Raw genomic sequence first — 27,027 nt, 5'->3', positions numbered from 1 at the left:
ATTTATTGTTGCCTTTTTTGGGGGCAGTGATGGAAGGCTTATTGCACAACTTCCAAAGCTGAAGATAACACTGCTCACACAAAAATTTATAAAAATCTATTTTTTTCCCCTATTACAATTCTATCATTTCAGTTCATGGCAAATTCATTATAAACAAACACCATTTTTTTTTTTAACACATGTGCCAATAATGCTGAAATGTCATACTCAGAATAATTTTACACAAAAGGAACACTCCCTAGCCCATTTCTTATACCTCTGTTCACAAGGACTTTTTTAATTGGTGAAAACCATTCATGCTGAATGGAATGTAACTTTATTCTTTTTTTTTTTTTTAAATTACACAGATACAAAAAGCCCTTGTCATCTTTTGAGATAAAACCAGAGCAGCTTCATTTCATGAATGACAGCACAATTAAAGCTAAATAATATAAAAATAATTTGAAAAATCCCTTGTACTGTACACTCTCAAATAAATCAAAAAAGATAAATGACAATCTTTTCAAATAGCCAGAAAAATGTGTGTTTACTCAGTTGGGTTTTGTAGCTCAGTTCTGTATAACCACACAGTGTACATATATGTGTGTGGTCAGATGTGTATACTCTATGTAGAATAGAAGCCTCTGTTTATCTAGTTCTTCTAATTTTTTAGCTACTTGACTGATACAATTTAGAGTACTACAGTATCACATCAGTATTACAGTATCACATGAAACAATGACTTTACATGATTACTTCTTTAAAATACTAAGAACTTGTACACACTTATTTGGCTTGTAAAGGACTGAAATATTACAGAGAATGTAATCTTACTTTGCCTTTAAAGAATATGGCTCTTAAGAACTGATTCTCTGAGTTCCAGAGTAAATGACTTTTTATTTGACTTCTGAAGCATGGGATCAATGGGCAGATTTTTTAAAAAATGGATTTCAGAACTCGAGGAGAAGAGTTAAGTCTTCAGGGGCCTTGGATTTTCAAATGTCCCGGTCAAGTTTGTTCTCTTGTATTTGCTCCACATGACCAGAAGAGGGCACTAAACATCTCTACACTGCTGGAGAAGCAAATGTGAAAGGTGCAGAAACCCAGTGTTAACTCAATACTGCATATAGCTCTGCAGTTATTCATTTTTCTTCAAAGTCACACACACACACACACACACACACACACACACACACACACACACACACTCAGCTTTCAATGTAAAAATCTGATCCGGAACACATTTTATTTGTGTGTGTGTGTGTGTGTGTGAACAGAAAGAAATATACATATTGCCTATATTTATGGAATCTTATTTTAGCTTTTATCTTCCTCTTTCCCAGGATCCCTCTCTCTTGTCCTTCCCTCAGTGGAACTGAATATTTTTTAGCTAGTAGGATCAATTTTCATGTTATTTGGTTGTGGTTTTGCCTCCTTTCTTCTTTTTTTTAGTCCCTTTTTTGTTCCCCTCCCAAGCTTCTTTTTTAAAAGCTTCAGATGAGAGACAAAGATGAACATCCTTTATCCGATGCAATAATGGAAATCACTGGACTTCCACTGGAAACACACTTGGACAAATTCTCTCATATTTGGAACTAGGAAATCATGTTTTGTTCCTCTTTTCAAAAACCTGCTTAAAGGATCATACCCCAGCTGGTTTTTGCATACTCACTAGCTAAAGGGCTGCTCACAAGTTCTAACTGCAATGGGAAACATTAAGTTTTTTTCCCTTACTCATCACGTTGTGACTCATGGGTACTTAAAAGAAACCTTCTAGATACCTTTTCCATTTAGACTAAAACTGCCAGTCTTTCCCAAGGAAGGTTTTAATTTCTGCCAAAGTACTGGTTCTATAGGCACAACACCCCCCACACTTCCCCTCCCGCAGCCCTCTACCATTTTTGTCTTTTTTCTTGTTGGCTCAAGTTTAGTGCGGAAAAAGATTAGAAAGGATATAGAATTTTTTTTTTTTTTTTTTTTTTTTTTTTTTTTTTTAGTAAAAGTCTTCTGTCCTTAGGGAAATATAACACTTATTAAATATTTTTTCATAAAATTTGTTAATAACCTTCATCTGCCTTTTCTTTCTTTCATATTTTTTTCCCCTAGAGTTGATAAGTATGAGAGGGATGGTGTCTCTCAGCAGCAGTCCTTTGAGATGGAGTTGAACTCAGTGAGTCCTCACCATAAAAGGATCATAAACTTACTGGGTTAGATCAACCTAGTTACCCCTAAGCTGCCAAGTTTTGTTTTTAATTATTATTATTATTATTATTTTTAGCTGCACCATATATATGATTCCTTGTGCCATTTTCTTTTGTCTTTTTTTTTTTTCTTGATGACCCTGAGCTATAGCTTCCTTCTCAGTTCCAACACTATTCAGCCTTCCTTGTTTTCCTCATTTTGCCGATGTAGGCCTCAAAGAAAAAATGGCAGAAGAGCACAAAGTAGCTGAGGTACATAAGTGAGGACCAGATGATGTTCTGAACATGGGAGTGGCACTGATCTTGCTGCATCCAGGAGAAGACCAAATAGTTAACTACACAACCCATCAGCATCTGTGTGATCTGAGACAAGGTGATGAACATGGCAAACTTCCGTGAGACCCGAAAACCTGCCGCCCGCAAGGCATAGTAAGAGTACATCACTGCATGTACTCCGTAGTTCATGGTCATAAACCAACCACCTCCAGCAACCATGTCCTTATAAGAGTACCAAGAATACAGCAGCACAGTGATATGGTGATACCAATGCAGGAAGATGAGTTTCTGTTTTCTAAGAATAATGAATATTGTATCTCCTGGAAGAAAAAAGAAAAGGACACATGAGTACATTGGCATGAGAAAAACTTTTATGTTTTAACTGAAGGTTCCTTTGAGCACATGAAAACCTTATTTATTTTGAACCTAGAGAAGATCCTAGAAGTCATCCAGTCCAAGATGGATATTCTATACTGGACTTAAGAGTGAGGAAGACCAGAGTTCAGATACTCTCAGACACTAAGCTCTGTGATCTTGGACCATCACAACCTCTCAGTTAGACAATGACATAATACATGTAAAAATTTTTTATAAAACTCAAAAGCAACACATAAATATTAGATTAAGCTAGATTTATTAATGCTTAATGAATCTTTTGTTTCCTTTCTTCTTCCCTTCCTTCCTTCTTTCCTTCCTTTTTCCTTTTTTCCCTGCCAGTTTCTACACTCCAACACTGACTTTCTGTTAGGAATATAGCTGATGTTTGCCAAGAGGTTGCCAAACATAGAAGAATCTATGCTGAAAAGTGAAGGGACTTGATCTGAAGTGAATCTCTGAAAACTTTATGTCATGGTAAAATGAGAATTATGCTTGAAGTCAGAAGTTCTGGATTTGAGTTCTTGTTCTGCCATTGACTTTCTTTCTCTGGAACTCAAATATTCTTCTTTAGAGAAGGCAGATGTTGAATTAAACTATATTTTATGTTCCTTTTAATTTCTGGATTTAATTTTCTGGAAACTTGATGGGAGATTTTAGCACCATGGTGTATTTATGGAAAAAAATAGATAAAATTCCATGATTATATATATAATTTTTCATTCTAGGGAGTATTCATCTCTATCAAAAGGAACATCAAAAATTAAAAAGCATATATAGATCACATCAGATCAAGAAAGTCTCTTTGAAGAAGACCCTATAAGAATTTGACTTTAAAAGTATTTAGGAGTATAGCTATACTTTGAGTAGTAATAAGAATGGTAGAATCAAAATGTAGTATCACTAGAATCAGAAAGTTCTACGTGAATTCTGGTTGGATTGCAAGAGGAAATTCAATTTAAGTTTGACCCCTTTGCTCAGATGCTTTATTATTATTGTTGTTGTTATTGTTGCTATTATTTCTATAATACTGAAATTTTTGCCATCATTGTGTCTGAGAAACTTAGACACATTCTGCAGCTTCTGTGGTGCAAACTTTGTTTGCTTTTACAAAGGGGAACATATTGGTCCTTATTTTCTGTGTTTATGGACCATCAAGGTTCTATAGGCAAAATTGGCTAGAACAAAGCTGAGTCAAGAGTTTTTAAAAAACAATGGTAAACTCAACTTTGAGCAACAGCCTCACTCACAATAGATATTTCCAAGTTTTCACAAAACTTAGTCTCAGCATGTTTGTAGCATTCAAATAGCAGGCAACCAATAAATTAGGATGCACAAAACAAAGACAATAGCTCTCTTCCTCTCACTTGTTCTGATAAACTATAACCCTACAATTCATTGAAATGAGCTCATTGTTTTATGGCTAAAAGAGAAAACCCTTCTTGATAGGAAGAATATTTAATAAAAACTGCAGGATCATAGAATTCTGAAAGAAATGTGGTCCTAGAAATTAATATAGAATAGTATAGATATTTATAATATTATATATAATAAAACATTTTCCTCTTCTAAATAAATAACCTTCTTTCTGATGAAAGAAACAAGGAAGCTTAAAAAGTAAGAACAGAAACTGGGATTAAGGAAAAGACTACCTTTGAAGATCTAAAAAAGAATAAATGTCCCAAAAAATTCAAATTGAGAAATTCTTTGTTAAAAAGGAGAGTTTGAAAGTTGACAAAAGTTAGCACAAAAAATTAATTTAAATATCTCTCATGAAAGAAATGTTTCTATCTCTCAGAAGATAGGCCTGTGGTCTTGAAAACAGCATGATACAATACAAAAGGGATTTGGAATCAGAGGACCTGGATGGTCCTTGGACTCCTTGGAATTCCTTGGAAACCAAGCTCTTACCATTTATGGCCTATCTTTTCTATAAAACAAGGAGGCTGAACACAATTATCGCTAAAGGTTCCTTGTATCTTTAAAATCTGTGATCCCAAGAATAATACTTTACTCTTTATAACACAACCAATTCCCTTTCTTCCTCCATTTTTGAATCATCATTCTATAACTGGAAGGAAAAAAGCAATTACAGAATTTGAAAACTGAAGGTACTCAGGCACCATCCTGAGTGCTTATACACTTATACACAAAAACAGTAATCTTCAAGTGTGCTCTGCAGGTCCTCAAGATCCTTTCAAGGAGTCTAGAAAATCAAAATCCTTTTCATGAAAATACTATTAAAATATTAATAATATTTACTATTAAAATATTAATTATTAAAATACTCTTCCCTAACTGAGTAGATGCCCATCAACTGGAGAATGGCTGAATAAATTGTGGTATATGAATATTATGGAATATTATTGTTCAGTAAGAAATGACCAGCAGGAGGATTTCAGAAAGGCCTGGAGAGACTTACATGAACTGATGCTAAGTGAAATGAGCAGGACCAAGAGATCATTATATACTTCAACAACAATACTATATGATGATCAATTCTGATGGACCTGGCCATCCTCAGCAATGAGATGAACCAAATCAGTTCCAATGGAACAGTAATGAACTGAACCAGCAGCGAAAGAACTCTGGGAGATGACTAAGAATCATTACATTGAATTCCCAATCCCTCTATTTTTGTTTGCCTGCATTTTTTGATTTCCTTCACAGGCTAATTGTACAACGTACGGTTAGGATATGTGTACTTATTTATTATTTAATTTGTACTTTAATTTATCATGTATTGGTCATCCTGCCATCTAGGGGAGGGGGTGGGGGAAGAGGAAAAATTGGGACAAAAGGTTTAGCAATTGTCAATGCTGTAATATTACCCATGCATATAACTTATAAATAAAAAGCTATTTTAAAAAATTAAAAAAAAATACTCTTCCCTTTCCTAACTACAGATTTCTGAAAAGCTGGATTATCTTCATAGACATAAACTAAAACAATGTATTTTAACAGATTGAACGTAGAAGCAAATAGGAGAATTCAGTAGTCTTCTATTAAGCCATATAACAGTAAAAGATGTTTAAAAATAACTAAAATCATGCTACTTTTATCACTAAATTTTTTGTTTTGCAAAATAAAATTTTCTTTAAAATGTTAATATTTTGTTGTTATTTTTAAATGAATGAATATTTTTAAATGATCTACTTTAATCTTTAATAAATTAAATATTTATGGAGATAGCTCATATCAACACAAAGATCTTGGGGGTTGGATTGGATTTAAATTGGGATTCTCAATAATTTTCAAGAGACTCAGGGATCATAAGACTAAAAAATTTGAAAACTGTTGCATTAATAACATATCCAACAAAATCTTTGTGTATGGATAATAATATTAAGAGCTAAGAGGTCTTAGAAAACATCTAATATATTTCTCTACATTTTTAATGAAGACCTAGAGAGATTAAATGATTTGTTAAGAGGAACTACTGACTGTAAATAGCTAAGACAGGGTCTTAAACAAGGCCCAGACTCTAGATCTAACAGTTTTTTCCTCTACTAACTAATCCTTCTAAGTACCTGGAAAGATGTAGGTAAAGAGGTCTTGTCTTAATAAACTCCCAGAACAATTAACCCCTGCCCCCACAAATTCTTGCATGTGGTCAATGACAACTTGTGACTTTCAGTAGTATCACTAACTGTAGAGGAAGTATATGGACTCCTTCAGCCTTTTTGTGTTCAGATAATGTATACTGAACATATTTCAACAGTCATTTAACTGGCTTCTGTCACCTAACCACAGACTAGAACAAACCTCTTTGGTCCTGGTGACCAAAGACCGCTGGTCACCAGCTCTGCCCTTGAGAAGTAAATCAGAATAAAGTGTTGTGTTAGGGAATCAAAAGTCTACAGGCAAGACTGAACCTTGGATTTAAATGGAGATGCAAGCCTATGGTGACTATGTGCACATGGTGATAAGTATGTTTGTGTGGGAAGCAGAAAAAAAGCATTTTGAAGTGAATAGTTTCTTGCACGTGGAAAAATAAAACTGGTGCCATTAGCTATTTTCAAATTTGGCCAGATGTTCTCTGGAACCTTATTTTCTTTTCTAATGTGACAATACATCACAATAATCTGATGACCAATGTATATTTTTGTATCAACTGACTAAAGAAATGCTGAACTGAGACTGACTTGCATCTTATCATTTGGCTGATGTTCCTACTAGGGATATATCCCCATAGTTATCTTAGTAGACATGTTTATTCATAGATTTAGAGCTGGCACTTTGGAAAACATGTAACCAAATTCTGTCCCTTCCCCCTTATTTCTTTTTCTTTTTAACAAATGAAGAAACCGGGGTAACAAAAGCTTAATAGTTTCCCAAGGTTACATAGGCAAGAAGCAGCATTTGAACTTGATTTCTCTGACTAGAGTATCAATGGGATTCCTTTCTTATATCTATATCTATCTCCACATACATACACATATGTATGTATATAGATATTTATATTCACATTGATGCAAAGATATGTTATGCCCATAGTTTTATGGTTAAGGCAGTTAACCTTTCCAACTAGGCTTCTTTGCCTGTAAAATAGGAATAATAATAATATCTATCACAATTATCTCGGGCTGTCTTAAGGATCAAATAAAATGATATATGTACAGCCCTTTGTAGGCCTTAAAGCACTATGGGCACATCATAGATTGGGAGCTGAATCGTTTTCTTATTTATAGGTATATAATCAATCCAACCAAGCATTTATGTATAGAGCACTGTGTGTGTGTGTGTGTGTGTGTGTGTGTGTGTGTGTGTTTCAAACTTCTCTTGAAAGCTGGAGTCATGATTCCATTATGCAGGCAACTCCTTCTGCCAATTGAGGTTGGGTACTTTTTCTGTAAAAATTCATAGAGCACTGTTCCCCAAGATCTTTGCTAAGAAAATCCCAAATGGAGTCAATAAGATTTGGGCACAACTAAAATGACTGAATACACATGTACATACTTATAGACATGGAGTATACTCCAAAGTTTTAAGGTGTTAGACGGCTCTGAGATTTTTTGGGGACACTCTAAATATTTGTTTTTAAAGACTGGGACATATCTATGAAGGATATCTATTGATACAGATATCACTTGTCATGCCCACAGCATATTTATTACATGTGGACCCACATATGGCTTTTAATGATCAGTCTTCCATGTGAATTACAGCTTCTAGTTTTGAAGGAATCTCCTCTTTACAAGGTCTGCGCAAGTTCATAATGTTGCTCAAATAATCCTTGAAGGACAATTCTATATGAAGCTAGCTAGTGGAGGGGGACAAGAGCCTAATGGGGAAGGAAAGGGATGCCTTTGCCAAACTTTAATTTGATTGTGTTGTTGTTTAGTTTTTTTCAGTTGTGATGACCTATTTGTGGTTTTCTTAGAAAAGATACTGGGATGCTTTGCCACTTCATTCTCTAGCTCATGTTACATATGAGGAACTGAGGCAATCAGAATTAAGTGACTTACCCAGGGTGAGAGAGCTGATAACAGTCTTGAACTCAGAAATCTAAATCTTCCTTACTTTCAGGTCCAGTGTTATTCATATTGCTACCTAGTTACTCTAATAAAAGATCTTATATAAGTAAAAAGTTTTATGTAATGCAGCCCTTCTGTGTGTATATGTAGCTTTATTATTGGCTTTAGATTTTTCATCATAGAGTCATTTTTGGATATACTGCATCTGCCTTTAAATCTCCTCATTTCTTAGAGGAATAAGTAGGAGTAGAAAATCAAGTTATGTATCCAAGATATGGGTAGTAACTAACAGAGATGAAAGTTGAATTCTTCCCATTATATACCTCAATGATTGCTTGTTTTTCAGCTGGCTTCTTGTCTGACATGATCTCAAATCTCCTTACTACTCTAAATGTCTTCCTTTGAAAGATTTGATCACTGTTTCCAAAATATGGATTCCCAAACTAAATAATTTATCAGTTAGATGGCATAATGGAAGAAATGCTGGGTCTAGAGTCAAGAAAACTGTTGAAATCTGGCTTCAGACTAGGTGTGTGACTCTGAGCAAGTCACTTAACCCTGCTTGCCTCAGTTTCTTCATCTGTAAAAAGAGCTGGAAAAGGAAATGGCAAACCATGGTAGTTATCTTTGCCAAGAAAATCTCAAATGGGATTACAAAGAGTTGGATATGACTGAAAAACTGAATAATGAAACTTAAGTATTCCATATACAGTTTCACTAAAAGTATAATGGGATTATCATGTTACTTTTTCTGGATGATGAATTTTTTTTGCGGATGGAACCTGCTTTAGTTTTTTATTGGAAGGAATACATACATATGACTATAGGCAAGCTGTTATGTCAGCATGTGGAATCACAATGAGCTTGTGGTTTTCTAAAATCCCCAGATTCTTTTCATTTAAGTATGCTTTTGCTTTAAGATCTCAGTCAAATAACCTTTCACAATCACCTTAATTTTATTTTTCTCTGCTTAGTTTTAAATGCCAAACATCCATTTCAACCCACTAAAATGGTCAAAAAGAAAACTGGTGAGATGACAAAAACATTCAGTATTTCCCATTAGTTTATAAAAGATAAATTGTTCCCTCTTACTCAAGCCCTGGATTTTTAATATTACAGAGCAAATTTTAGCATTTGTTAATGAACACACAGGAATATCCAAGTGAAAAATTTAATCCTCTAATCTGAATCAAAACTCCTGAAACGAAAATACGTTTAGATGTGGATCTTAGAAACAGGTTTGTTTTTCAATTTTTAACTTGTTCTAATATTAGAACAGCTGCTAAAGAAGTGTAGAGAGTGGAGGCCTATTTTATAAGTCCCTCAAAACATACATTTTTAAAAATTCTATTTGACTTAAGTTAGGATATTTCATTGGTATGGGGCAGACATTGTCAAATCCATGGCTTGCAGTTTGTCTGTGACCCACAATACTCGCAAAAGCCCAAATTAGATGAAAATGTAGTTCCTATCTGATTTTAATGTGTAGGTTTGGAAACTAAAAATAAATAAATAAATAAACATAGTTTTCTAAGCCAAAATGAGATCTGCAGAGATTCTTATGTACTGTTTAGGAGCCTCTGGTTCTATCTGAGTTTGACACCAATAGTATACAGTATTTCCATTAGGGAAACTCATCTTACTAATATGGATCAGTACCTGAAATATATTGTCTTAGAGAGAGAACACTAGTTATTTCTCTAGGGTTATACATCTAGTATGCCTCAGAGGTAAGACTTGAGCCCAATTCTTCTTAATTTGGAGGCTACTGATACATTTACTACATAACACTGTCTCTGAACTCTCCATATACATATATGTGTGAATTCTGTATATGTTCTGTGTAAAGACTTTTGCTTTAAAGGCATGATATGCAATTGTCTGAAAAAAGAGTACGATAGGCAGACAAAAGCACAGAGAGACAGAGAAAGTGAAGTACTTACCAAGTTCAGGTGCTTTGCTTAATACAAATGCATAAGCCCAAAATTTGCTGACAGGTCCATTGTAAAAACTCTGATCACAAACTGATTGCTTCAGGCCTTTGGTCATCAAAATGTACACCATATAAGCACCAGTTCGAAGAGCACCGAATATACTTCATAATAAAAAGAGAAAAGAAACAGTTCTAGAATTATGATTTCTTTCTTGCAACAATCATTTATTCCAAAGCACGTTATTGAAAAACCAGCCAACAGTAGTGGGACCATAGTATATGACATGCCTGAAGACCTTGGAGGAAGATTTCGAAGTGTTTCACAAATGAGTTCCCAATGCCATTCATTTTGGAAGAATATAGCCTTCTGTATACCTTTGGGGAGTCATGTACTGAAATTTTGGTTTCTCAAGAAGTAATAATTAAGACTAGATCTAAATTCAAAAGAACCTTCAACTCACTTATTAACTAGTTACTCAGTACTTGTGATTGGAAGCTGTCAGAGGTTGCCTTTTATCCTGTAATTGAATAACTGCTAATATCAATAGCCTGCAATGTTAATTGTGCTTTTAGATATGCCAAGCACTTTACATAAATGATCACATTTGATAATTTGATTCTCATCCCTGGCCTCCATTTCTTTCTGTGTCTTTGTATTGGCATGGAATTATTCTCATACCTGAAATAATCTCTCTCCTCACCTCTGTCTTTTAGAACCCCTAATTTCCTTTAAGCATCATCTCTTATGTGAGGACTTTTGATTTTGCTCAGTTTTAGTATTACTCCCTCACCCTAGAAAAATTACCTTCTCTCTTTTTTTGTATATATCTAGATATGGACATTTTGTCTTTCCTGGCTAGAATGTAAGCTCTTCGAAGGTAGAGACTGTTTTACTTTTGTCTTTTTTTGTGCCTAACATAGAGTCTGCTTGCTAAATGCCTGAGGAAAAAGAAAATATGTTATATTAACATTAGTTGTCCTACTTGTGTATCTTGAAGCAGGAAAGAACTTGAGGTTAACTTACAGGACTTAATATACTTAATTCCAAGACTTACACAAAGGTGCATAACATCTAGACAGACAGACAGACAGACACACACACACACACACACACACGACTGTATATTCAAACAAACAATTAGCAAGAGAAACTGATCTGGATAAAGAACTACTGCCTCATAAATGGTTGGAGAAGTCTTCTCAATACTTGAAGTTATGCCTGCTTTTGGGTCATGTTCTATCATTGGGAACCAGCTTTTCATCCAACTGAGAACCTATTTGCCAAAAGGAGATGCCAGACCTTGCCTGGCTAATGAGTACTGTTTCCTCTTCTTCATTTTAAGATGTTCAAGTGACCACTGCTACCGCTGACCATAGCAATCTATTCAGGGAGCAACATAAGTTGGGATTTTGGAACATTAAAAACCCCAGGGAACAAATGCTGAACTGCACAGCCAGATGGATCCCCATATGGGTAATGGAGCTTGGTTTTGTTTGTTTGTTTGTTTTTCCAATTTCAGTTCTACCCAATACACGCTCAACTTTCTGTAACCACAAAGGGAGAAAATAAGCATTTATTAAACATGTGCCAGGTACTGTACTAAGAGCTTTACAAATATTATCTCACTTCAACAATCTGGGAGGTAGGTGCTACTATTATCCTCCATTTACAGATGAAGGTTACATAACCCACCCAGAGTCAAACAACTAGTTAAATGACTGAAGCTGAATTTGAATTTAGGGCTTCCTGACTCCAGATTCAGTGCTCTATCCACTGAGTCACCTAGCTGCTTCTCAGCACAATAAATGATGGGTTATGAATGTGTTAATTATTGGAATACAATTAAAATGGGAACTCCATGGCATAACATCTTTTGCTTCAGTGTCTTATAATATCTCATGTCATGTTTGTTGGAGAATATGATCAGCATATAGTTATGAACAATCCCATTCTACAGGACCCTCCTAAACCATTATAACTTCTTAATAAAATAGGACTCTAATCATTTCAAAATACCTTGTCAACTTAAAGATAGGGACTATACTAAATAATTGATATAGAGAACCACTTCAGGGGTCCTCAAACTTTTAAAATAGGGGGCCAGTTCACTGTCCCTCAGACTGTTGGAGTGCCAGACTATAGTAAAAACAAAAACTTTGTTTTGTGGGCCTTTAAATAAAGAAACTTCATAGCCCTGGATGAGGGTGATAATCGTCCTCAGCTGCCACATCTGGCTCACAGCCATAGTTTGAGGATCCCTGCACTAGATGAAGAAAATCCTACAACATAGGGTGGTACCTTTTCTGTAATTAAGAGTCTTAGCAGTTTGCCAAGAGCACTGAACATTAAATGACTTGTCCAAAGTCACAGAGTCAATATGTGTCAGCGGTAGTTTTTCCAGATGTTCCTGGCTTGAAGTTAGTTCTCCATCTATTACACTATGCAATTTTTCATCTGGCACCAGAGCAGAGAAGTAATCATTAACTATTAAACTGTAACTATAAGAAAATGCATATCCATTGATTGGGGACTGGTTGATTCAATTGTGGTATATGAATGTGATAGGATATTGTTATAGCCTAAGTGATGACAAAGATACAATGACTATAATGAAATATAAATGAAAAGATCACTTAATGGCAACTGAATTATGGAGAAATTGAAAAAAAAAAAAAACAATGAAAGATTCAGAGGAAAGAAAGAAACCTTTCTCTTTCCATATAATGGAACAGAGATCCCACCAAGATGAACAATACATGGTCAGATGTGATCACTCTCTTGGATGTTCTTGCTTTTCACTGTCACAAAGAGTCCCATTAAATGCAGGAAGGACTTTTTTTTTTTTTTTGAGGAATATCTTCTTCAGAAATGATTGTTGCAAAAAAAATAAATTATCAAGAAAACTTATTAAGAAGAATGGAAAATTAGAAAGGCTAAAATGAGTTGATATAGGATAAAAAATAGGAGCACAATAAGCATGATACCCTAATGGTTTAAATAAAAAACACCACTAAAAGATGTCAAAACTCAGGATATATCTAATCTTGGATTCAGACAACTCAATTATATTGTGTTGTATTATATTATAAAAATATTCAATCAATTCAATTATATAGTGTTATATATACACTGTATCTTTGTGAAAAGATACTTCCTACTACAGAATGGAGAGATAGTACATTATAGTAATAGATTTTGATACCTGCTTAATCTTTTTTCTTTGTTATTGTTATAAGAAATTTTTATCGTATCTACTGTCATACTTAATTGATATGCTAGTTGGTTTTGCCGAACTTTTTTCTTTCCCTTGTTCTTTTTGTGTACATATAACAAATTATAAAGATGGGAGAGAGAAGTACAGTAGTCTCTGTTACTGGAGAGGCTGAGGTTGGTGGATCACTTGAAGTTAAGATTTCTGAGCTTCCATAGTCTAGTATAATTTGTTGAGTTTTTGGCAACCAGGCTGCGCAAGGAGGGTGAACCAGCCCAGGTCAGAGACAATAATGAATGATTTCATGTTGAGGATCTGACTCACAGGTGACTCTGAAGAGAGATAAGGAGATAAGAGTCTCAAGAAAATAGAGGGAAAGGAGGAGAGAGAGAGAAAAAAAGAAAAGACAGAGAGACAAAGAGAGAGTGAGCAGATATAAAAAACAAAATTTAAAGAGATTTTCAAAATAGATACCTATTGATTTAGAGAATGGCTAAATTGTTTTTAAAAAATGATAAATACAGAAAATGCAGAGAAGCATGCCAAGTGAATTAAGTGGAACCAGGAAAATAACATGTACAATGTAACCGGAAAGAGCAACAACAAAACAAGTGAAATTGAATTCCAGGCAATTGAAAGAACTAAGCATGGCACCTAAGAAGAGATAAGAAGACACTTTCTTTGACACTTCTTGCAAAAGTAAGGGACCTTGAATGTGGAGTAACACATATATCATCAAATTTTTTCAAAATCACAGAATCACAGCATTTGAGAATTAGAAGGTACCTCAGTGATCATTTAATTCAATTCCAGATTCTTAAATAGGAACCTTCACTACCACATATGGGTTAATAAAATTTATTTTAAAAGTTTTTCTTTGTTAAAGGGAATTTACAGATAAATGGCTATGAGAAAAACAAAAACCATCAATAAAACCTTTTTCTAAAAAAAAGTTCTTAGCCAAAAAAATAGGACTTCTAAAATAACCAACCTAGATAATCCAAGGCAAAAAACCCTGCCTAGTAGAGTTTATATTTAAGCCTTTACCTTTTTATTAAAAAAAATTTTTATTAAAACTTTTTATTTTTAAAACATATGCATAGATAATTTTCAACATTCACCCTTGCAAAATTCTTTGTTCCAAATTTTCTCCCTGCCCCCTCACTCCCTCCCTTAGTTGGCAAGTAATCTAATATGTTAAATATGTGCTATTCTTCCCCACATATTTTCATGATTATCATGCTATACAAAGAAAATTGGATCAAAAAGATAAAAAAGGAGAAAGAAAACAAAATGCAAGCAAACAACAACAAAAAAAGTGAAAATACTATGTTGTGGTCCATACTTAGTCCCCACAGTTCTCCCTCTAGGTGCAGATGGCTCTCTTCATCACAAGATTATTGGAACTGGCCCAGATCATCTCATTGTTGAAAAGAGTCATATCCATCAGAATTGATCATTGTATAATCTTGCTGGTGCCATGTACAATATTCTCCTGCTTCTACTCACTTCACTTAGCATCAGTTCATGTAAGTCTCTCCAGGCCTCTCTGAAATCATCCTGCTGATTGTTTCTTATAGAACAATAATATTCTATAGCATCCATATACCATAATTTATTCAGCCATTCTCCAAATGATGGACATCCACTCAGTTTCCAGTTCTTTGCTACCACAAAAGGGGCTGCCACAAACACTTTTGTTCAAGTGAGTCTCTTTCCTCCTTTAAGATCTCTTTGGGATGCAAGCCCAGTAGAAACACTGCGGGATCAAAGGATATGCACATTGATAGCCTTTTGGGCATAGTTCCAGGAGCTTCTTTTAACCAGACAATTATATCCTTCTCTGACCCCAGGGAAGGCAGAACTTTAAGAGTAGAGTCAGATAGTAATATTCTGTCAGTGTTAAATTCACAAAACCACTTTAACTTTTGCTTTCCCACTTACAGATGAATTGCCTTACTATGAGAAAATCTGTCTCACACTCAAAAGAAGCAGCCTTTACAGCCTCTACTGTTGCAGGAAGTATGTTGGCATAGTCACTGGCCCAGCCCACTGAGCAGACAGAGCTCAGATTGTCGGGAGGCTGCTGAACACCACTCAACATTCTGTGGCTAAAAATCCCTCTGGGGGTATGAAAGCACACTGGGCTAACTGTCCAGGTGGATGAACTGCTCAATAAGGCAGTCATCACATTTGCATATACCACAATATAAGGGTCTGTATCACAAACAGGGTCTGTTTGTGATACACACAAACGAATCCTGGGGTGACAGATTTTTAGAAACAGAAGGGCAAAATGCCAATCCCTCTGCCACAATTATACAGATTAAATTCTGGGAAGTTAAGAAAAAACTCTACACTAGTGGTATGATTTACAATAGAGGGTAGAGTATTAAACTTAGAGTGATAAAGTTCTAAGTTCAAATCCTTTTTTTTTTTTTTTTTGGACAGTTAATTAGCAATGTGTTAGAATAACCAACTTAATCTGTCCCAGGTTACAAAGACTCAAAACTATAAAAAGGGTGCTACTAAATAGCAACTACCTCACAGGATTGTTATGATGCTCAAATGGACAAATATATGCAATAAATTATGTTTATAATTACTTATACATAACCCTTACACACAGATTATATATTATATATATACATATATACTTATGTACACACACACAAATACACATGTATCTTTTTGTTCTTATTAAGCTGTTTTCAAGATAACCAAAAATATTGTCAAAAAAGTTCATGGTTAATTTTATTTTATTGCTGAGGCAACATATCTCTGAGGTTCCTTTTAATATAAAGATTCTTTCCAATTTTCCCTGTGCAACAAGAGAACTGTTCGGTTCTGCACACATATATTGTATCTAGGATGTACTGTGACATATTTAACATGTAAAGGACTGTTTGCCATCTGGGGGAGGAGGTGGAGGAAAGGAGGGGAAAAATCGGAACAGAAGTTAGTGCAAGGGATAATGTTGTAAAAAATTACCCAGGCATGGGTTCTGTCAATAAAAAGTTATTAAAAAATAAAAAAAAATCTCTAAGCTACAACAGGAAAAAAAAATAAAGATTATTCTATCCTACAAAACCCAATTAATAAACATAGTCCTTGCCCTGTTCCATATTACCACTTGGGTTGGACTCACTTGGCTAGCTAATAGAGCTGTGGGTTATACAGGGGGGATCCCAATCAGACCAATGGGTGACAAAGGCCAGGGAATGCCCAATAAGAAGTAAGGAGGGCAAGGGAACACTCCAGAAATTAGCAAGATTTTCAGGGCTGGAAAGACAGAAGGAACTTGTTGGGCTGGTGATAACAGACACAAGGAAGTGTCTTCACAAACTGCACCAACAACAGCTTGCTGACAATTAAAACTCCTTGAAGGAAGGGCCATCTAAAACAAATCACTCCACTTTACTGGGTCTGGTTCAGTCTTAGAGGTCCAGTCCTGACTTTCAATGGAAAATGAGGCACTCAGCCTGGGTGTTTTCTATGAGAAAATTCTAGTGAGTTAGTATCATGAAATGATTCTAACTGAATTCTCAGGAAATAATTAAGAATTGGCTAGATCCCAGGCTTCTAGATCTCCAGGATCAGAGATCTGCTCAAATTCCTTACTACCCTCAAACCACAGAATCATCTTCTGTCTTATTTTTTAAATTGGTCTCATAACATAGTTTTTAAAAAAATCACTTAAAGCATTGTTGCCACAATGTAGTTACCATTCATATAGCATTTGTTCTCCATATTAACTCTGCTAGATAGATGCTACTCTAATTCCCCTTTTATTGATGTGGCTATGAAGGAAGAAAAAAAGTCAAATATCTTACTCAGGGTCACACAGTAAATTGCTTGATATAAAATTCAAAGTTGGGTCTTGACTCCATGTTCAGCACTGTGTCCATTGGAACACTTTCACCAGGGTTTTGTTTTGTTTTGTTTTATTAGGTGATAGTTACAATGAATTTGTTTTTAAATGGCATTAAAACATATCCAAGGTAATGTTTTTTTTTTGTTGTTGTTTGTTTGTTTTTGTTTTTTAAGAACATAAGCTCCTCAAGGGCAAAGATTTGAATCCTGGTTGTCTAAAACAGTGTTAATTCATAGGTATCTAATAAATGCTTGCTGATTGATTGTGACTTTCCTCAAGTTGCATTTCCCTAGAGATGGTCACTTTACCATGAAGGATAAACAGAATTGACACTTTTTAAATTGCTTGCAGGAATAGTAATGAAAAATAGTTTGTTTGCAACCACAACAATTTCCCCATCTTTCTTTAAAACTTGCAAAGCATCTTCTTCCCAAAAGCTTTGAGGTGCAGATAAATATTCTTCCCATCTTTCAGATGGGTAAATTGAGGCTGAAGTGATTGATTTTTGCTCAGACACAAAGCTAGTAAATGCTGGAGGTAGGAAGTGTTTTTAAGGATTAACTGACTGTTAATAGGTACATGATTTAATCTGCTAACAATTTCTGATTATGTAACATATTCTTCATAAAAAAATTTCCTTAGGAAATTTATTAAAATTGTTTGTACATCTTCTCTTTGAGAAGAATCATAGGAGATAGAAGGGACTAGACCTAGTTCATTGCTCTCCCTCATTTTATAACTGAGGAAACAGAAGCCCAGGAGGGTTAAAAGACTTAGTCAAAATCATCAAAGAAGAAGAGTTTGAACTCAGATCTTCTAGCTCCAAAAACAGATCTCTTTGCACCATCTTCTGTTGTTTCCATGCTTTTCTTTTTTTGTCATTTTTTTCCCCAGAGATAAGAGCCTTGAATCTTTAGTTTTTTTTTTTTTTAAAGATGTAATAAATGAATAAAAAAAGAATTTAGGATTAATCATAAACTCACTGGAAGGGAGGTTAGAGGCCACCTACTTCAACTCCCTTTATTTAAATAGAAGAGGAAAGGAGGCTCAGAGGGGTTAAGCTATTAAATGAAAAAACCTAGATTTGACCCGAAGTTAGCTGACTCCAAACTCAGAGCTTTTTCAATGGTATCTGTTAGAATGCATAGTGAAATAATATAAAACCTTCCAGCTATACTGGACATTCCATTCCCTCAATATGTGCAATATACAGTATTCAACATTGTTGAATTCTTGGAATTGGTGTTCTGATCTTTCAGTTATTTTCTTGGGATGATGTTGAGAAGAAACTGGCAAAGTACTAGATATAAGGAACAGTGAGAAGTTGAGGATGACAGCTGGGTAGTGAATGATTTGGGTGGTACCATTAGAGTAATAGGGAAGTTCCAAAGACAGAAAGATTTGGAAAGTAATTTAGTGAAAATAAACTGGTATGGTACTGGTTGAAAAACAATAGTTTATTATTAGGAGAGATTAGGAACATAAGAATCAGAAGTAAATGCATATAATAATATTTAGATAACCAGAAGGGTAAGAACTTGATTGATATTCAACAAAAATTATTGGAAAAATTGCAAAACAGGTGAGCAGAAATTAGGTTTAAGTTAATATTTCAAATCCTATATCAAATCTCCATATTAATACATAATCTAGATTTAAAATATTAAAATTTAAACAAATTAAAAGAATAGGAAGGAGGTATCTTTTACAATAATGGGATGGGGGAAGAGTTCTTGTTCAAACAAAAGATAGAGGAACTAATAATTTTGAATGTGTAAATTTGAATCACTTTTGGCCCAAATAAAATCAATGTGGCTAAAATTAGAAGGAAAACTATCATTTGAGGAAATTATTTTTGTAGTAGGTTTGTCTGATAAAGTTCTGATTTTACACACACACACACACACACGGAACTGATTCAAATATATAAGAACAAGAATTATTCCCCTAAAGATAAATAGTCATAAGATGAGGAAGACAGTTCTTAAAAAAAAAAATGGCTACAGACAACCACATAAAAATGATTTTAATCATTAATTACATATAACACAACTCTGTTTTCCCTTCACATCTATGAGAACCACAAAGATGATAAAAATGAAAGTTGTTAGAGGGAACATAGGAGGATGGATACAATAATGCAATATGGTTAGAGCTGTGAACTGGTGCTACCATTCTAGAAAGGAATGCATGTCTATAACCCAAGAGTCATAAAACCATGCACACCTTTTAGCCCAATAATAGCAATAATACCACATACCATCACTTATCCAAGGTATTAAGTAGGCAGTTCACAACAGAATCAGGTATCTTTTATAATTTCAATCCAGTTTTCTGTTTACTACATCATGCAGTTTTCCTCACCATGCTGATGTTATCATAATTTGTTTTAGTTTTTAATTTTATTATTCTAACTTTACAAATGATAAAGAACAGAAAAAGATGAGATAGGGAAAGCTGTACCTGGCACATTATTATATTCAGTTGTACCTGACTTTGCATGACCCCCATTTTGGGGTTTTCTTGGAATGACTTGCCATTTCCTTCTCATTTTACAGATGAAGAAATTGAAGCACATAGGATTAAGTGACTTCTCAGGGTCACACAAAGTGTCTGAGTTCACATCTGAACTCAGATCCTCCTGACTTTAGGGTCAGTGTTCTATCCATTGTGCTACCTAGTTGCCTGGCACATAGCATACAAACTAGCTGATGAAAAACAACAACAAAATCCAACAACTCAAATCAGAACAATTCTGTTCCAAAAGTCCCTTACTTGTCTGTGATGCCCTTTGAACCTTCTTTTTTCCTGTGGACTTCCACCCACTCCCACCCAGTTTGTGTCAGTTATTTTTAATGGCCTTTTCCTCACTCTTAAAATGTATTTTATACTAAGCAGTGCTAATTTTTACCCTATGTAATAGCATTAAATCAACTTCACAAATATAAGATGGGGGAAGCATTATTTTGTGTGAAAATTTTTTTTTAGGAGTTTAATGGTCTTGGATAAACTCAGCAATGTAATATGGTAGACCAAGAAGTCAGTGACATCTTGGACTCATTTTAAATGCACATGGCTTCCAGGAATAAGAAAGTGATAAACCCTTATCAGACCTCAATTGCAATACTGTGTTCAATTCTGAGATAACAGTTTAAAAGAAGATTGTTGCTAAACTAGAAAGTATGCAGTAGAGAGTGAAGAGGATGGTGAAGAGCTTTGAGCCACTTATGAGGACTGGGTAACAGAACTGAGTATGTTTAACATGGAGAAAATGATGGGTCTTTAAATATTTGAAGGGCTATGGAGTAGGGACCAGACTTGATTTATATAGTCCCACATGGCAGAATAGCGAGCAATGGTTGGATATTGCAAAGATACAAATTTAGGCTTGATGTTGAAAAAAAGTCTTAATAATTAGAACTACTCCCAAATGGAAAAGGTTGGCTAGAGAGGTGGTAGGCTTTCCCTCCTTAGAGGTCTTCAGGCTGTAGTTTTCAGAAAACAATTGTATTCTCTGGCTTAAGCTGACAAAGGATGACTAGTTGAGTATATCAGCTATGGATTGGACGGACTAAATAGTAGTTGAGGTTTCTTCCAATGCTCAAATTCTATGATTAAACTGAATAGGTCAGATTAGCAATCTGATACAGAGCAGCTAGTAAATGGTGCATTGGGCTTGGAATCAGGAAGATGCATCTTCAAATCTGGCCTCAGACACCAGTTGTGTAACTCTTCCTTAGCTCTGTTTGCCTCATTTTCCTTATTTGTAAAACAAGCTGGAGAAGAAAATGGCAAACTACTTAAGTATTTTGCCAAGAAAACCCCAGAAACGACTGAACAACAATAATAAACTATTTAATGAGTTTTCAAATTAGGCCAGAGGCTATGTCTCATATGCTGAAAGCAAGATAGATGTGATAAACATCCAAAAATACTTTTTTCCATTTTGCTGTGCTTAAAAAAAGGAAAGAAGGTTATTTTAAGTCAGAGAATGAATCTGATTGGTTTAAGTTGTAGAAGAATATACTTTATATCTATACATATGTAACCAAATAATTTTGAGAATAATGCCTATCTGAACTTTTGGTCAAATCCAAGAATATAAAGTATTTGATTCACTTCTGGGTTTCTGCTGATGAGCTCCTATGTAGATAGGAAAAGAACTGAGCTTAGTTTAAAAAGGACAAGGTCTCCTCCCTGCATCCAAGGCTACCTTCAGTTATCCAGATCTATTTCTTGCCACTGGATCCAGATGGCTCTGGTGGAGAAAGTGAAGCTGGTAAATTTGTACAACCTTATATTATTCAAACCCATTTCACTTGCATATCATGATATCACCTCCCCAACATCATGGTCCTCCTTGAGAACGAAGGACAAAGAACAAATAACTATGCAGATGGATTTTTCTGTTAGATCTGACTGGTCACAACGATTCTGACAATTTTCTGCTCAAGATATTTTCTTTATCATGTTGTCTTAAGTCAAAAATCATTTGAAGATTTGATTAGGAACAGAGAGAACATCCAAAAATTATTATAATGTTAAAACAAAGGGCTTTAATGAAATTTAAAACTATGACTACATAAGAATCAGCAACCAATTCACAACTGATTGTTAAAGGGAATATTTATAACTTAAATCAGTAAGCAATATAAATCAGTATCTGACTTCTTTTTGACTGTCTAAACTTAAAAAAAGTGATGGAGAAAATGTTAATAAAGCAGATTAAGCTTAAAAGGGTATCTCTTTGGGAGAGTCTGCTATTAAACATTTACTGGCATGCCACTGTTAAAACAAATATACATGAACATAAACTAGGTTTAGAAAATTGAGGTGAGGAGTTCCTCTAAGAAACTGGAGTCTTCAAGTGAATATTCAATCAATAAGAAGAATGACAGAGTGTAGTTCTGAGATTTGAAACCAGAAATATTTGGTTTTAAATTCTACCATTTATTATGTGACAGGAAAAATAATGAAACTTTTCATGAGAGGATATGTGATACAATAGAAAGACCATGGGATTACATTCTGTCTTGGATGTTTACTAGCCATTTGATCTTGGATAAATAAATTGATTCTCTTCCCTGGTCTGTTTCCCAATTTGTAAAAATGAGGGAGACTTGGATTAGATGGTGTCTAAAATACTTCCAAAACAGGATATTTATTCAACAATGATATTTTAAAGAGTGTGATGGGAATAGATAATAATGAAACCCAGTCTAGGGATAGAACACAGAGAGATGTCAAATTACTTCAAAAACGTACAATAGGTACTACACTCAGAGAAGACTGAGCATGGTCTTAAGACTGAATTAATTTTTACAACTGAGTTTGAAAGGCAAGATTAACAAATGAAAGAATAATGAATTACAGTAAGCAGGATATGTTTAAGTGCTAAATCCTGAGCTACAGCCATTAAGAGGGAAATCACTGGAAGTTAGTACAGTCAGAAAAGACCTTGTTTTGGCTGTGGGCCTTGAATTGTTTTGAAGAATAAGTAAAATAGACAGAGATCAGGGACAAGGGCATTTCAGGTGAATGTACATGATTCATGCAGACATTTATTTAGACATTCAGACATAGACATTATTCAACAGGGATGCAGAGATACTTTCATTAGCCACTAATCTTCTTGATAAAGGAGAGTACATCTGTTTAAAGCAGATGTTCAAATAAAGTGTTTTCTAGAGTGGATTGCTCTGAGGTACCCATTTGTTCCTTTAATTTGCTTGCTATTAACAGAAGGCTTAACTCCCTTCTGTGTACAGCTCCAAGACTATGTGGGAAGATAGGAATTTTGTATTCTTCCATGGCTGAACCAGGTGTGTAGCTACATGGTATAGAGCACTGAGCCTGGAATCGGTAAGATCTGACTTCAAATTTGGCCTCAAAAACTTGCTAACTTGTGTGATTCTGGACAAATTACTCATCCCCCATTTATTTATCTCAATTCCTTATCTGTAAAATACAGAAGCTTTAGAGAAGGAACTAGCAAATCATTCCAGTATGTTTGCCAATAAGTTTGATCATGAATGAATGAAAATAACAAGGGCTGATCTAAAGGAAAGATGACTTACTCTAGCAGTAAAGAAGACACAGTTATACTCAAAAAGAGACATTCTCCAAAATATTGGGAAATTAAGGAGATCATAAAAGAAGGAAAAGGATACACATGTAGAGCTGGAGAATGGTTGAATAAGTCATGGTATATGAATGTCATGGAATATTATTGTTCTATAAGAAATAATAAGCAGATTGAATTTCAGAAAAGCCTGGAAAGAGTTGCATGAACTGATGCTGAGTGAAGTAAGTAGAACCAGGAGAATATTATATACAATAACAGCAAAATTATGTGATCATCTATGATAGATTTAGCTCTTCTCAGCAATACTGTGATGTAAGACAATTCCAATAGACTCAGAATAGAAAATGTTTTTTCTATATAGATTGTATATGTTTAACTTATATCAGATTGTTTGTTGTATAAGTATGCCTGCCATCTAGGGGAGGGGGTGCAGGGAGGGAAGGGAAAAATTGGAACGGAAGTGAGTACAAGGCATAATGTTGGAAAAAAATTATCCATGCATATGTACTGTCAATAAAAAGTTATAATTTTAAAAAAAAGAAGAAAATGAATGTTGAACACTATCTTTACATGTATTTGGAAAAAAACGAAATACTATTAAGAAAAAAAGTAAAAAAAGTGCTGGGAAATTTTAAAAATCAAATATTATTTCAATTTATCATTTAACCTTTATTTTACACTATCTCTAACTTTTGCAAGTTTCTAATATATCAACTTTTGCACACATTCTATGGTCCAGGCAAAATGGCAATTGGGATTGTGACTTGCCCAAGATCACACAGCTAATAAAAATTAAGTATATGAGGTTGGATCTAAACTCAGGTCCTTCTGACTTCAAGACCAGTACTCTAGGTACTATTCTCTAATTGCTTCATCAGTAGTCTTTTCTTTATATAGCACTATATTATGTCACTTTAGTTTTTCATATACACATAGTACACTATATATCACATTATAGTTATAACAATCCTGCAAGGTAAGTATTAACTTCATTTTAATAGATAAAGAAATTGAGGCAGAGAGAGAGTAAGTGATTTGCTCAGGGTAACACAGTCAGCAAAGGATTTCAACTTTCCTGTCTCCAGGTCTGGTGTTTTAGCTCTAGCAGTATCACCTAGTTATTTACTTTTCCTTTTAGAATCCCTAGTAGAGAGTGCTGCTTATAGAACTTCTTCCATTAATACAGACCAGCACTTTTTCTGTCTTAGAGCAAATACCTATATTTAAAATAAAAATAAAAATAAAAATACTACCACATTTGGTAGTCTGGTGAAGCTGATGGACCCCTTCTCAGAATAATTTTTTAATTGAATAAGATACATTGAATTGTAAAGAAAATCAAAGGTTAGTGAAAATGAGTTTGCCCCACCCCCGGATTAAAAAAAATCTGTCTATCTAAACATTGGGTTAAGAACCTTGTATAGCTGAGTTTACTTATCCAGGCTCACATAGTAACTATGACAAAGGCAAAGGTCTTTCTGACTCTTTAAGCCTGACTCCTATTCAGCATGCCCTTTCTGCAGGACAAGGCAGTGATCAATGGGGGTGTTTATTATTCTTATTCTAAAAAGTTAGTGGGGCAGCTAGGAGGGGAGTTCAAATCACTTACCACTTCCTAACATTATGACCCTAGGCAAATCACTTAACCTCAAATGCCTCAGCAAGAAAAAAAAAAGGTAGTGAGGGGAATTTGTTCTTTGAAGGAAACTGCTGTAAGTAAAAAGTCTAGTGGAGGGGAGGGGAGGAAGTGGGAGGACAACACATGAGAAAACAAGGCTATGGGTGTGACAACATCATTGTCCACCTCTCTCTTCTGTTCAGTTCAGAAGGTGGACCTGGTTGAAGGATATTCAAATTCTGAAGGACTGTCATGTGAAAGACCCAGAGAATAGAACCAGGAACAATAGATAACAAATTCAGACTTGGTTTAAGGAAAAACTTCTTAAAAGATAGGAGAGCTTCTTAGCAACTGGATGATAAGCAAGAGCCTGGATATGAGAGGAAATAAAGGAAACCAGAGATCTTAGGAATCCATAGATTAAATAGTAGTTCCAAACAGTAAAGACAAGAAATTAATAATGGTCGCTCAGGAATTGATCTGGGGCATTGAGATAGGAATTCTTGGGGGGAATCTTATCTCAAGAAACTAGAATATAGAGGTTTTAATAGCACAACAGATAATCTTGACAACCACTTTGGAATCAAGAATGGAGTTGATTAAATAACAAGGTTATGATAATGACTTTTGCTTCCAGAGTAAGATGAAGATGTAAAAAAACTCTCGGGAAGGGCTCACAGAATATAAACTCCCTATAGACATGGAATGTGTAGCTATAGTCTGAATCCTTAGCACTTAGCATAATGCTTGCCACACAATTGTAGATGTGGAATTCGTGAGTAAATTGAATGAGATTACTATGTGTGTGCAAAGTGGTGCAATGAATAGGGTACTAGGGCTTGGAGGGGAATGATATCTATATCACGAGATTTTTTTGAGGATCAAATGAGATAATATTTGTTAAATCTATATAAATGCTAATGGTGACATAATAATGTTTATCTTTTGGCTGGTTGCAGAATGAAAATATTTGGCCACAGTAACATTCAGAGATCATGTACTAAGTTTTGGATGAGTTCCTATCTGGGGTTAGTGACTTAAATTATAGATCTTTGAGATTTTAGGTGAAGCAGAAATACCAAAGAGATGAAATAGAATAATTTAATTATATTATTGAAAGATTTTTTTATTTAAGGAAGTACCTGAAAAATACTACTCAAAACAAAAGAAGGAAAGAAAAGGAAGACATCCTAAAAGAGGCTTTATTCATCTTGCTTATGCTGAGAAATAAGAACATGAGAGAAATTGTAAGAATGCCTTAGAATTAATGAAGACTAACTGATTAGTTTTATTGATTGAAGGGATGGAGGATATCAGAGCTATATTCAATTCTGAAGGGCTGTCACATGAAAGAGGGATTAGATCCAGAGAGAGAACCAGGAGCAATAGATAAAAGTTTTAAAGAAACAAATTCAGACTTGATTTAAGAAAAAATTCTTAAAAATTAAAGCTATCTAAAAATAGAATGGGTTGCTTTAAAGAGGTCTTTCTTGGAGGTCTTCAAGTAGAAAAGTCAGAGGAACACTTGCTGAGTATAATAGAAGATTTCTTTGGTGAGTAGTTTAAACAAGATGGCTGCAGAGATCCCTTCCAATATTTAAATTCTTTGATTCTGTGATTGGTGAAATATATGAATGAGATGAATCCAATCTGCTTTATCTTCTGAGTATTTTAATGAGTCCCAATAAAGCTAACTAACTTTTCTAGCCTTCTTGCCAAAAGAAAACAAAATTATAGAACTGTGGAATACTTCTCTTCATTTTTCTTTCTTTCTTTCTTTCCTTCCTTCCTGAACCATAGGGTACAATATAGTCTGATCACCACTTCATTTCATGATTTTGTGGCATCAACTAAAGGCAGAAACAATTACAAAGCAGTGTCAAACTGTGTTAGCAACTGCCCAGTTCACTTTAATAGGAACAGTAAGTTCCCTGTTTGAAGGAAGTGGTAGGATTGTGTTTGTTATTCCTAGCTAACTTAAATAACTAATCATCCTA

The 27,027-nt window shown here is 34.6% G+C and overlaps 1 protein-coding gene across 2 annotated transcripts in view; it reads right to left on the bottom strand.

Annotated features, from left to right (window-relative positions):
• Positions 1-1,324: 1,324 nt before the first annotated feature.
• The window catches only part of ELOVL6 (ELOVL fatty acid elongase 6), a 146,307-nt gene continuing 120,604 nt past the window's right edge, over positions 1,325-27,027 (bottom strand). For both annotated transcript variants that reach the window (XM_051965119.1, XM_051965120.1), the window contains 2 exons: positions 10,252-10,403; positions 1,325-2,776 (listed from right to left, as the gene is read on the bottom strand). In XM_051965119.1, the coding sequence (XP_051821079.1) occupies positions 2,352-2,776; positions 10,252-10,403 (577 nt within the window). In that variant the 3' untranslated portion in view covers positions 1,325-2,351. The remainder of the gene's footprint in view (positions 2,777-10,251; positions 10,404-27,027) is intronic.

The sequence above is a fragment of the Antechinus flavipes genome, chromosome 6 (assembly GCF_016432865.1).
Source record: "Antechinus flavipes isolate AdamAnt ecotype Samford, QLD, Australia chromosome 6, AdamAnt_v2, whole genome shotgun sequence".
In the NCBI taxonomy this organism is placed as follows: Eukaryota; Metazoa; Chordata; class Mammalia; order Dasyuromorphia; family Dasyuridae; genus Antechinus; species Antechinus flavipes.
This window is presented reverse-complemented; position numbering and strand designations above follow the sequence as displayed.